Source organism: Melanerpes formicivorus, unplaced genomic scaffold (assembly GCF_026170545.1).
Source record: "Melanerpes formicivorus ecotype bairdi unplaced genomic scaffold, bMelFor1.0.p_v2 SCAF_2, whole genome shotgun sequence".
NCBI classification, from domain to species: Eukaryota; Metazoa; Chordata; class Aves; order Piciformes; family Picidae; genus Melanerpes; species Melanerpes formicivorus.
Window position 1 is genome coordinate 2,223,085 of NW_027142354.1, and position 12,906 is coordinate 2,235,990.

Below are 12,906 nucleotides of genomic sequence, written 5' to 3' on the forward strand. Positions count from 1 at the left end.
ACGAGAGGGAGAGGTGAGGGATGAGGATACCCACTCCACCAAGCTGGAAATGAGAGTGATGTCCAAATGATTCACTGAGAGAAGAAACAGCATGGGGGGTTGGGGGGGGGGGAGGATTGTTCTGTCTTCTAAGGCATGCCAAGGAGCCCACTGCCACAACAGGGGGAGTGTACCTAAGGAGGAAGTGTGTCTTATTTAGCCCCGGAAAAACAATGACAGTGTGCCTCAGAGATTATGTGAGCTGCAATAAAATGAAGCCATGCATGGAGGTGATGACCTGTATGAGAAGCCAAAGTTGTTGTTCGTGATACTGACAGCCTTCTAAAGTCTTCTGAGGCAGTTCATTGTTTCTGAGTTCTCACTTTGGGATAAAAAGTGGATGACCTCAGTTTACAGTCTCTCAATCATCCAGCTAGAAGGATGGCAAAGCAAGCCCCCTTTCTATGTAAAGGGGAAAGAGGGAAGGATGGTTATTGGTGACACCTCTAAATGGACAAATGCCAGGAACCACCATTCCTAGGAGCTCAGTTGATTGTGGAGCCAGACCACCCTGGAATGGTGGTGGTAGAGCATGAGAAATTCCACCCGTGTGGGACATTTACCCAACTGGCTGCCAGGGTCTGTGACAGCTCTTAATCATCAGAAAGCCAGCTCCAGAAGAGAGAGCACCCTTAGCCTCAACGCCAAGTTCCTCTAGAAGGCATCAATTATTGCTGAGTGGCTCATTCTTGGCCCATTCCACAGTGTTTTGAAACCAAGCATGGTGCAATGCCTGGTGTGAGCTGCTGGGTGCTGTGACAGAGATATCAGGAAGAAATGCAGTCCTTTACTGGAAGCCCTCTGCAGAAGCTCCAGAAAATACCTCTAGCAACCCCTAACCCAAAAACTCAACGTGTATTCATTATTCCTTGTTCCATGCTGGGTTCCAGAGTAAGACAAAGAGCTTGTTGCCAATGCACTCTGCTGAATGGCCTAAAGGAACAATACAGAGCAACCCACTTCCTAGGGGGAAGTCACAGTGAAGAAGTAACACCCACACTCTCTCATGCTCTCTCAATTCACCTTTGCCCAACCAAGGTTTGCAACACTTTAGTCCATGTCAGAACCAGTCCTGTGTGAGAGATCTGGAATGACAAAGTAAGTTGTGGAAGAGCTTTCCTGAGACACGCAGCAGTGCTTAATACAAAGACCAGTCTCCATTGTCAGAGGATGTGCCACTGACATCCTGGAGCATGGCTTCAGGATGTCCTGGAGAAGGGCAATGAGGCTGGTGAGAGGTCTCGAGCACAAGTCCTGTGAGGAGAGGCTGAGGGAGCTGGGGTTGTTCAGCCTGGAGAAGAGGAGGCTCAGGGAAGACCTTATTGCTCTCTACAACTACCTGAAAGGAGGTTGCAGACAGGTGAAGGTTGGTCTCTTCTCCCAGGCAACAAAGCAATAGAACAGGAGGACACAGTCTCAAGCTGCACCAGGGGAGGTTTAGGCTCAAAGTGAGGAGAAAGTTCTTCACAGAGTGACTGACTATTGGAATGTGCTGCCCAGGGAGGTGGTGGAATCCCTGTCCCTGGAGGTGTTCAAAAAAGGACTTGGACGTGGCACTTGAAGCCATGGTTTAGTTGTCGTGAGGTGTCAGGTAATAGGTAATAGGTTGGACTTGATGATCTCTGAGGTCTTTTCCAACCTGGTTGATTCTATGATTCTATGACTCATTGCTTCTTTCAGAGGAGCAGAAGGGGTGAATGGAAGAAATCAACTAACTGTTACACATGAAGCAATTTTGTCCTCTCTTTAACCCTCTCCTTTTGTCAATACTTTCTGGTGCTCTCTTCTCCTCTCTAGCTTCAGTTCCAGCAGACTCAGGTGTATTTCTGTGCATTTTCACAACATTACAGTTTTCCTTAAAACATCAGTTGAAGGCTGGAGAGGCTGCAATAAGAGCAGGTTGATAGGGTATCTAGTGGACATCCTGTTGTAGTAGCCCATCCCTTGGCTCAGATATCCCTGCTGTGGGTATCTAAGCACTATTCTGGTGTAGGTCCTTTTGGCACAAGGCTGGTCCTACATATTAACCCTCTTCCTGCCTTAATTCATATCGAGGAAGCTGCTTCCCAGGATAAAGGCACTGTCATGAAAGAGCCCTTCCCGTAACAAGACAATACCTATTTATGTGTCTGATCACCTTGTCAATGAACATTGCATGAGATGAGATCTCTGCAGAATGAGAATGGGAAGTCTGATAAAGGAGACATCATAAACAGCCAAGGCCAACATGGACACTGATAAGCAAGGTGCTCTTCAATGTCTTTTCAGGGCGGCCTCTGCTGTTTCTGTTGCACTCTCCTGAACCAGATTAAAGCATGACTGTTCCAGGAACGAAAAGCTCCATGGAGTTTGGGGTAGGGCTGTGCTGCAAAAGCCAAAGGCAATATTGTGTGTCCAAGCACATTTTGCTTCCTTTGGGTTTTTGCTGTCTCCGTTTGCACAGAGCCACAGGGGGTGAAACCAGCATCTGTTTAGAAATTATGTGGCTGGGGACATTGACTGATGAGGAATGAAGACAAGTCCAGACAGGTACCAATGAGATAAACTGTCCTTGGTGCAGACATGCCTGCAAGTTTGGCCATCCAGAAGCAGTGCAACTGGGCAAAGTTGCCTTTGTTTCTGACGCAACCGAATTCCAAGCAGATTTGGGCCTCTTGGTAGTGCTGGTGTTGATATTTGTCTAGCAGGTTCAGAGCAGGGCCACTTGGACCAGGATGGAGTGGGTGGTGTGACTGAGCTGGGGACTAGTGTTTATTTTCTAACATACTGAGTTGTTTAAACTCCTGAAGTCAGTGGAGATTGAGTCAGCGCAGGGAATGCGCTCTAAAGAGCAATCCAGCAGACTAACCATGGCACGTGACAACCAGCTGCCCCAAAATAGACATCCAGACAGCCAAGACATCCATGAGAGCCACGTGTATCTGGCAGATATGACCTGCTACAAGACAGGTGACCTACACAAGACCATCCTTTCTGGAGGGAGACCTGAAGACCACTAAACAGCACCAATGCCTTTGTTTAGGTGATGAATCCCAGCCACTGTGTCTACTTTAGGGCGACTGAATTATTCTCTAAGTGCCAGTGACTGTATTAAGATTTCTAGTGGCCACAATGAAGACTCAGACAAATTAGAGCATAAGTAGGCATCTGCCTGTGGATATCTAAATGTGTCTTGGCATTGAACAGAATCCCAACCAGGCTGTCAGCACAGGCCAGTGGAGAAAGCACATCCAAAGGGTATGTGAAAAGGAGTAGAGGAAGCACAGCTCCAGGTTTCACTAGTTCTTGTCATTCAGGATCCCTCCGGGAATCCCCAGGCAGTGCACAGCACAATCATCCAAGGGAATGAGAAGACACCACACAGCTGTTTTAATTCAAGTCACATATGGGAGCATAGTCATCACAGAAGAAAATGCAGGTTCAGTCACTCCCAGCCATCTGAGGAAACCAAGAGGCCAAATGAGTTCAGACTCCATCCTGTGGACTTCAGGTACTCAGGAAAGCAGAGCATGGCATCATCTGGTGGAAAGGACATGGCAACTCATACAAGCTCTGTAATGTTGCAAGAGGAAACCACTTCTCAACACAGCGGGGTAGCTTCTGTTTTGATGAAGAAATTCAGTCAGTCACTGCTCACAGTGTCCAAAAGTTGCAAGAAAATATACATAAGCTACCTTTGAAGTATTTCTTTCTCCAGATAATTTGGACACTCAATAGCCGTGGAAGAGGTGGATGGACAGATTAAAGAGGCAGGTGGAGCCACCAGTCACTTTGATGCACTAAAGTGGCAGCTACCCCACCAGGACCCCTAAGGAACTGTTGGTTTAAGGCATTGGCAGGTTTCCTCTCAACGTGCGTGTGCCAAACCGCAGCTAAAAGCTTAGCATTTAACCACGGAACGGAAGTCTTGAAAGCAATTCATGAATCGCCACTAAAAACACCAGAGCTGTAATTAAATCAACTCTTAAAGGAGGGTGACTCTTTTCAGGGCTGAAATAGTATGCTTTTATTTTAAGCACTGTTGGAGAAAGAGGAGGGAAGTTGAGTGGAACCCTTAGAACAAACATTTTCATGTGCAGGTTTGAAACCCCCTTTCAGACTACTAAACATTCACCAAGGCTTTCTGTGGACACTGGAGTTTGTCCTTTCGCGGCTGGCTGAATGTCTGTTTCGTTTGACCTCCAGCAGACGGCTGAAAGCCCGTCTCCAACCCTGCGGCAGTTGTGCCATGGTGAAGGACACCCGTGGGGAGGACGGGACAAGCCAGGTCAGGGAATTCCGCGGGCGCAGGACAGTGCCTGAGCCTTAGATAGCCTTGAGGACCGGCGGGCAGCGAGGAGTAGCAAGGGCAGTGCCCGGCAGCCCCGGGAGGCCGTCCCGTACCCTCGCACACGCCCAGCAGAAGCAGAGCACCTGCGGCTTCCGCGCCCGACAGGCAGCGAGCGTCTGTGCAGCGGGCGGGTGGCCACGGCGGCTCCTCGGAGCGGCGCGCAGGCTGCGCGGGTTTCCCGGCTGCTCGCCCGCTCCCCGCCCCGCCGCGGCGCTCCCCGTCCCTCCGCCACTCCCGCGGCCGTCCCACGCTCCCGATCCGGCGGAGCGGCGCGGAGCCCGGCGCGGAGCCCCCGCGGCATGGCGGGGCGGGCGGGCGCGCTGTGGCTGTGCGCGGCGGCAGTGCTGGGCGCGACGGCGGAGCTGCGGCTCACCCTGCTGCACACCAACGACGTGCACGGGCGGGTGGAGGCGCAGGGCGCAGGGGCGCGGAGCTGCGCGGGCGCGGAGCGGGCGGAGGGCTGCTTCGGCGGCGTGGCACGGCGGGCGGCGCGGGTGGCAGCGGCGCGGGCCGCGCACCGCAACGTGCTGCTGCTGGACGCCGGCGACCAATACCAGGGCACGGTGTGGTTCTCCCGCTTCAAGGGCCGGGAGGCTGCCCACTTCATGAACCTGCTGCGCTACGATGCCATGGTAAAGCGGGCCGGGGGGCGGCGAGCGGCGCGGTGCTGGGGGGTTCCCGTTCCGTTGGCACGGGTGCTACTGGGTCTGTGCCTCTCTTCCTTTCACTGCTGTCGTTTCGTGCATTGCCGCCTCCTCGAGTGTTTAATGCTGCATCTGAGAAGGCTGTAAGCCACGCTGTAAGCCGTGACCAGGCGCGGCCGGGAGGTAGGCGAGAAGAGAAGCGATGTGCGAGGTGACGGGCACACGGCCGAACGAAGTCGTGAGCTGGCAGCTCCACCAGCAGCCAGAAACCGGGAGCTGATGCCAAGGCTCCGCAGAGGGAAATAGAGTGGTTCATTGGAGGAGCTCCCCTCGGGAGAGGCAGGGTCTTGGGGCAGGCGTGGAGCTGGACCGACTCTGTTGGAAAGGGGTCGGCAGAGGCATGAAAGCAAGCCTAGCAAAAACCAGGCAAGCAGGCTGGCCCGAGACACACGGCTTAATCCTGGCCAAGGCTCGCAGCCTGCCCTGCTGGCTTCAGCCCGGGCAGAAAGGAAGGGACAGATGGCGCACGTTGGCAGTGCTGTCATGGTTTTTAGTTTTCATCAGTCCCACTCAAGTCATGCCCAGTCCCACCAGAGCTGTGGTCATGATGGAGTATCAGGCTCTGTGTGACTGTCTCAAGGACTGCAACAGCACGTCTGTGAGGGAGCTCGGGCACCTGTACTCTTTTGGCCATCAGAGCGCTGAGAGGAAGGTAGAACAATTTGGGAGAGAGATTGGTGAATGTCATCCCGTGTCCTTAACCATTTTGTCTCAGAGCAATAGCCTATTAATGTATAAAAACTCATCATGGGTTATTTTGCTTGCCAACAACCCCAGAAAAGAGGAGAGATTCTAAAATTATGTTTGAGAGTCACTGCAGTTTGAGACTGTGTATCTATTTCATCCCAGTTGACAGCTTGAGGGGAAAATCTTCTGTGCCTGTCACATCCTCTGTCCTGTCTGGTTTTTAATTTTCCTTTGCCTGGGGAGAGCTGCACTTTGCTTTCCTGGGTAAAAAATGGCTTTACCCATTTCTTCCCTCTGCTTAAGAACAGCTGCGGAAGGGAAAGGGATAACCCAGTGCACTCTTGTAGGCTAAACACTCTTCATACCAAACAGATGGGGCTGTGAGGACACTGAACAGCTTAGTGAGCGGTTTCCTTATCACGAAACTAGCATCAACAGGATTTTCCCTCCTGCTAGTGATGGGGAGGGGTGTGTACACTCAGGACTCATCCTCCCTGAGAGCTGGGAAGCACTCTGGGGCTCTGCAGTGCAGAAATGGCTCCGGTTCGGTTTTTTGCACCTTTCTTCCCAAAGCTTGCGGTTGTCTGGCATTTCTCAGCCTTGCATTTGCTGGTTTAACTGGTTCATGGGCAGACTGGGAGGGAGCTTGTGCAGTTCCTGATCATATCACAGACAGAAATCCTCTGAGGCAGAATCAGCAGGGTTGAACTAATGCTGTTTTAGAAACACATGATACAGGAAGCGTTTGCCGACTACTCGGGAGAAGCCATGAGCTTTTTCATCAAAATGAGATTAGTTCCACACCCTACTGGATAGCCAGAGGCTTGTACTGGATGCTAAAGCCTTAGGTGAAGTGGTCAACCACCTCTGTGGAGGTGCTGCATATTGTAATATGGATATCATCAGTGGACAGGAGGGGACAGAATAGACTGGGATGGTACAGAGACTTTGCTGCTGAAGAGCCTGAGGACAGAGGTGCGGAGTGTTGACCAGTGCTGTATCATCCTTTTAAATTCTTAAACCTGCGGACCATGGAAACCATGCAGTGGGGTTAGTGACTGGGAGGGCACAGGGAGCAAGGTAAGAGACACACTTCAGGAGTAACTATTCCTTTAAGCCATATTTGGGAAGTCACATCTCTAACAGAAGGGGTGGGGATTACTGAAATGGTTGGAAATGAGATACAGGGGTGGGATTACAAACAGGATGAAGGAGAGGACATGAGTCATAGAAGTTGTTACTGGATGGGGGCAGGAGCCATAGCAGGACTTAGGGCAGGCTGGCAGCATTAGGGGTTTGTTCCACAACTGGGACAGATTTTCTTGTTTAGATCTGCCCATTTCTCATTTATGCCTCTTATCACCTCAAGCCTATTTTCTCCTCTTTAGCTAGATACTGCCTTCCAAATCTTCTTGTCACTAGCCTTAATTTGAATTTTAGGGTTAAATATACCAAAAAGTAAGTAGCTCAAAGGCAGTTATTGGAAGCCTATTAATGGAAGTATCATAGTATCATAGTATCATTCAGGGTTGGAAGGGACCACAAGGATCATCTAGTTCCAACCCCCCTGCCATGGGCAGGGACACCCCACACTACATCAGCCTGGCCAGAGCCTCATCCAGCCTGGTCTTAAACACCTCCAGGGACGGGGCCTCGACCACCTCCCTGGACAACCCATTCCAGGGTCTTCTAGTTTTACTTTGAAGTTGCATCCTTCTATTAATTTGTATCCCTGTATTGTTTTAACTTGCTTTCTTGTGAAAAGGAGGATCACATGCTGTATGTCTGAATACTCCTGATCATTGCCCCCTTGTAATTTATACTTATGTCGTCCAATGGATCCAGATTTGATGAAGGATGTTGCATGACACCAAGTTGGAAGCAGATGTTGGTCAGTTAGAGGGCAGAAGGGCTCTGCAGAGGGACCTCGACAGGCTGGACAGATGGCCGGAGTCCAATGGGATGGCATTCAACAAGTCCAAGTGCCGAGTGCTGCACTTTGGCTGCGGCAATCCCATGCAGAGCTACAGGCTGGGGTCAGAGTGGCTGGAGAGCTCCCAGACAGAGAGGGACCTGGGGGTGCTGATTGACAGCTGCCTAAACATGAGCCAGCAGTGTGCCCAGGTGGCCAAGAAGGCCAATGGCATCCTGGCCTGCATTAGGAATAGTGTGGCCAGCAGGAGCAGGGAAGTCATTGTGCCCCTGTACTCTGCTTTGGTTAGGCCACACCTTGAGTACTGTGTCCAGTTCTGGGCCCCTCAGTTTAAGAAGGACATCGAGACACTTGAATGTGTCCAGAGAAGAGCAACAAGGCTGGGGAGAGGCCTTGAACACAAGCCCTATGAGGAGAGGCTGAGGGAGCTGGGGTTGTTTAGCCTGGAGAAGAGGAGGCTCAGGGGAGATCTCATTGCTACAACTACCTGAAAGGTGGTTGTAGCCAGGAAGGGGTTGGTCTCTCTAGCAACCAGCACCAGAACAAGGGGACACAGTCTCAAGCTGCACCAGGGAAGGTTTAGGCTGGGGGTGAGGAGAAAGTTCTTCATGGAGGGAGTAATTTCCCATTGGGATGTGCTGCCCAGGGAGGTGGTGGAGTCACCGTCCCTGGAGGTGTTTAAGAGGGGATTGGTTGTGGCACTTGGTGCCATGGTCTAGTCATGAGATCTGTGGAGACAGGTTGGACTCGATGATCTCTGAGGTCTCTTCCAACCTTGGTGATACTGTGATAAATGAAGAGTCCTTGAAGCTCTGGGTGTAATGGTAGTTAGGTAGACTGCCGGAACTCAAACCAGCCCACATCATCCTTCCCAGAGGAAAAACTGCATCAAAAATAAAACCATGTTATTAGGCACCAGTGATTTCTCATGAACAAGAGATTTTACAGCAACCCACAGCATGGGAAAAGTTTTGATCAAAGCTTGTATCCTAATGGACATGGAATAACCCAAATGCAAGATACAAAGCCAAGAGAAACAAGGTTTCATAAGTGGTTTGTTTGTTGTGCTTTCCTTTCTTCTTTTCACGACAAGCTAATGACAGCTACATTCAATTCAAATTCTTGTTTAATTTGCAGCCTTTTGGAGGGGAGGGTTAATTGCCTGTCTTGGAGGAATATGCATCAGCCAAAAGGAAATAGCTTGTTACCAATCTGAGATGCTCTACTAGACCGTGGACATCTTTTCAGAACATCAGTTGGCACCAAAATGAGTTTCCTTAGAGTGTTGTTCTTTGTTTCTATTAGTCTTTCTTTTTTTTACAGCAAATAAGATTGCAGTAGATAGAATATGATGGAAAATGGAACACAGTTGGAGTGCATTGTGTCTTCCCAAGTCAGGATTTTCTGAAGGATAGCTCTGAGTTCTGTGGAAAAGTGCTGCAGCATCATGGTGCCCAATGGGGATTAAAGGAGTCAGGAGTCTACACAGACACCCTCCCCCCTAACCCCCAAAGAAAGACACTGCCCATCAGTATCTTGAAACCAAGCTTCCATGGCTTCAGTGGCTTCAGGGTCCTGCATGAGTTGGAGCGTGATAGGGGTTAGTATAATCTGGGGAACAGAAGTTGTAACAAACACATAGAAGGTGTTTAAGTAGAGCAGAGAGGTCTGTAAGTCTTTTTAGATGATCAATGTGACTTTCCCCACTTAATCTTCCCAATGAAATGATGAGCACACTCTGTCTGGAAAAGTTGGCTCATTGGCTTTAGCATTTTAACATTTGGGGTCGGAGTGGCTGGAGCGCTCCCAAACAGAGAGGGACCTGGGGGTGCTGATCGACAGCCACCTGAATATGAGCCAGCAGTGTGCCCAGGTGGCCAGGAGGGCCAATGGCATCCTGGCCTGCATTAGGAATAGTGTGGCCAGCAGGAGCAGGGAAGTCATTGTGCCCCTGTACTCTGCTTTGGTTAGGCCACACCTCGAGTCCTGTGTCCAGTTCTGGGCCCCTCAGTTTAAGAAGGACATCGAGACACTTGAACGTGTCCAGAGAAGGGCAACAAGGCTGGGGAGAGGCCTTGAGCACAAGCCCTATGAGGAGAGGCTGAGGGAGCTGGGATTGTTTAGCCTGGAGAAGAGGAGGCTCAGGGGCGACCTCATTGCCCTCTACAACTACCTGAAAGGTGGTTGTAGCCAGGAAGAGGTTGGTCTCTTCTCCCAGGCAACCAGCACCAGAACAAGGGGACACAGTCTCAAGCTGCACCAGGGGAGGTTTAGACTCGAGGTGAGGAGGAAATTCTTCACCAAGCGAGTCATTCGTCATTGGAACGGGTTGCCCAGGGAGGTGGTTGAGTCATTGTCCCTGGAGGTGTTCAAGAGGAGATTGGACGTGGCACTTGGTGCCATGGTCTAGTCATGGGGTCTGTGTTGATAGGTTGGACTCGATGATCCTCGAGGTCCTTTCCAACCTAAGTTATACTGTGATACTGTGATCCCTTTCATGTTTTGCTCCGCCTGCCACCTGAAAACTTGTACCAAGTTACCAAATGCCAAGCTACACTAATATCACTTTTCTGTAAGCATAACTTTTCCTTCACTAACACCCAAGCATGCAACAAGGTTCTTGTGTGTATTGTGCTTCTGCAAAGTTGCTGACTCTAGAGGTTTTGCTGCCTATTGCCAAACTTGCAGGCACAGGCATACAGTATCTTAGGCTGAGCGTGGAAAAGGGGTGGATAGGGAAAAGTTCCATGGGCCTTTAAGATACATCAGCTTTTGTCTACTTAACCAACTAAATATTTTCACCTTGTTGGTATTACGTTGCTAATAAATAAACTGGTCTGCCAGCTCTGTGTGGTACTCTTAGCACTTCACAGTGTTATGCACACACTTGTTATAGAATGGAATGGAATGGAATGGAATGGAATGGAATGGAATGGAACGGAGTGGAACGGAACGGAATGGAATGGAACAGAATAAGAATAGAATAGAATAGAATAGAATAGAATAGAATAGAATAGAATAGAATAGAATAGAATAGAATAGAATAGAATAGAATAGAGAAATAGAAATAGACCAGACCAGGTTGGAAGAGACCTTCAAGATCATCGCATCCAACCCATCATCCAACACCATCTAACCAATTAAACCATGGCACCAAGCACCCCATCCAGTCTCCTCCTAAACACCCACAATGATGGTGACTCCACCACCTCCCTGGGCAGCACATTCCAATGGCCAATCATTCTTTCTCTGAGGAACTTCTTCCTAACATCCAGCCTAAACCTTCCCTGGCGCAACTTGAGACTGTGTCCTCTTGTTCTGGTGCTGGTTGTGGATTGTTTGTGGAGATTCTCCCTAGCTGATAAACATTAGAGCTTCCACTAGGTAATGATATTGATGAAGGCTAGAAAATGATAGTTCCTTGTTACATTGAACACACAAGAACTCTTACTAAATGTGAATTAAATTCATTTTACAAAACTGTAGTCCAGGCACAAGCTCTTAAAAGAAATATTGTCCTTGGCAAGAGGACACAGTCTCAAGCTGAGCCAGGGGAGGTTCAGGCTGGATGTTAGGAAGAAGTTCTTCATAGAGAGAGTGATTGGCCATTGGAATGGGCTGCTGGGGAGGTGGTGGAGTCACCATCACTGGAGGTGTTTAGGAAGAGACTGGATGGGGTGCTTAGTGCCATGGTTTAGTTGATTAGATGGTGTTGGGTGATGGGTTGGACATGATGATCTCAAAGGTCTCTTCCAACCTGGTTAATTCCATTCCATTCCATTCCATTCCATTCCATTCCATTCCATTCCATTCCATTCCATTCCATTCCATTCCATTCCATTCCATTCCATTCCTAGTCAGTATTTCTTTTAAGCAGTGTATTTTCCATGTACAAAATACCTGTTTTCTTTTGTGGTTATTGTTAATCCTCTTGCTTTGCAGAAACCCTTTGGGTTTTAATCTGATATATGATTACAAATGTTTATTTAGAAAGACATTTGTTGACATTTTGACTTTTGCCTCTGTATTAAGAGAGTCTAACAACCAAAACCCTAAGCCTAAAAAAATAATATATATATCATTTCTGTGTGCATGAGAAACAGGAATGTGCTGTTTAAGACAAGACAGAGATTTATATTGAATTTATTACTGGAAATATTTCTCCACCAAAAGGGTTGTGAGGCAATGGAACAGGCTTCAGAGGGAAGTGGTGGAGTCACCATCCCTGGAGGCATTTAAACGATGTGTAGATGTGGTGGTGAAGGACATGCTTTAGTGGTGGACTTTGCAGCGCTGGGTTAACAGTTGGACCTGATGATCTTAAAGGTCTCCTCCAACCAAAACTGTTCTATGATGCTGAGATAGGTTTTTCTTCCCAAGCACAGAGACTCTGTTACCTCAAACATGCCTTGTCTGCCATTTATGGGAGTATTTAGACTGAATTTTGGAGGTAGGGTCTTATACTTTCCTCTTGCTTTTCACAGGCTTTGGGGAACCACGAATTTGATGAAGGCGTGAAGGGATTATTGGATCCTCTTCTTGTAAATGCTAACTTTACAATCCTGAGTGCAAACATTAAGGGGAAAACTCCATTAGCAGATGAAATGATGAAATATGTTCACCCTTTTAAAATAGTACATTTTGGCTCAGAATCAGTGGGAATTGTTGGCTACACGACAAAGGAAACTTCTTTTCTTTCACAACCAGGTAAGCTTTATTTACTAAACAAGCTTATATCTTTTGTTGCTGTTCTATTACTTGTTCATTTGCATCCAAAGATGAATGATTTTCAGGTGAAAACTGGAGATTTTGTTGTTTTATCAGTATTTGCATGTTTTATTTACTTTGTAACTGCCTGTTTTTAAATGGGAGAAGGCTGATCAGCATTAAAAGCTACCTACAGCCCTGAGTTATTTAGCAGCACTGACTTATCTGAGAATATAAGAAAGTGTCACCCTCAGGTGTTCAAGAGGGGACTGGACGTGGCACTTAGTGCCGTGGTTTAGCAGTCATGAGGTCTTGGGTGACAGGTTGGACCTGATGATCTTTGAGGTCTTTTCCAACCTTATTGATTCTATGATTCTATGATTCTAAGGCAGTGAGATTGCAGGAGAGCTGGAAAGGGCCTTTGGGGTTTTTCATTGTAATTTGAGTTTTTAAATGTATATTGTTTTCTGTTTGATTGTTACTTATCCATTTAACCAAATGTTAAA

General features: G+C 48.4%; 1 protein-coding gene across 1 annotated transcript in view; it reads left to right on the forward strand.

The window, feature by feature from the left end:
- Positions 1-4,486: 4,486 nt before the first annotated feature.
- The window catches only part of NT5E (5'-nucleotidase ecto), a 46,441-nt gene continuing 38,021 nt past the window's right edge, over positions 4,487-12,906 (forward strand). Inside the window, exons 1-2 of the mRNA XM_068149068.1 lie at positions 4,487-5,001; positions 12,178-12,400. Of these exons, the coding sequence (XP_068005169.1) occupies positions 4,669-5,001; positions 12,178-12,400 (556 nt within the window). The 5' untranslated portion in view covers positions 4,487-4,668. The remainder of the gene's footprint in view (positions 5,002-12,177; positions 12,401-12,906) is intronic.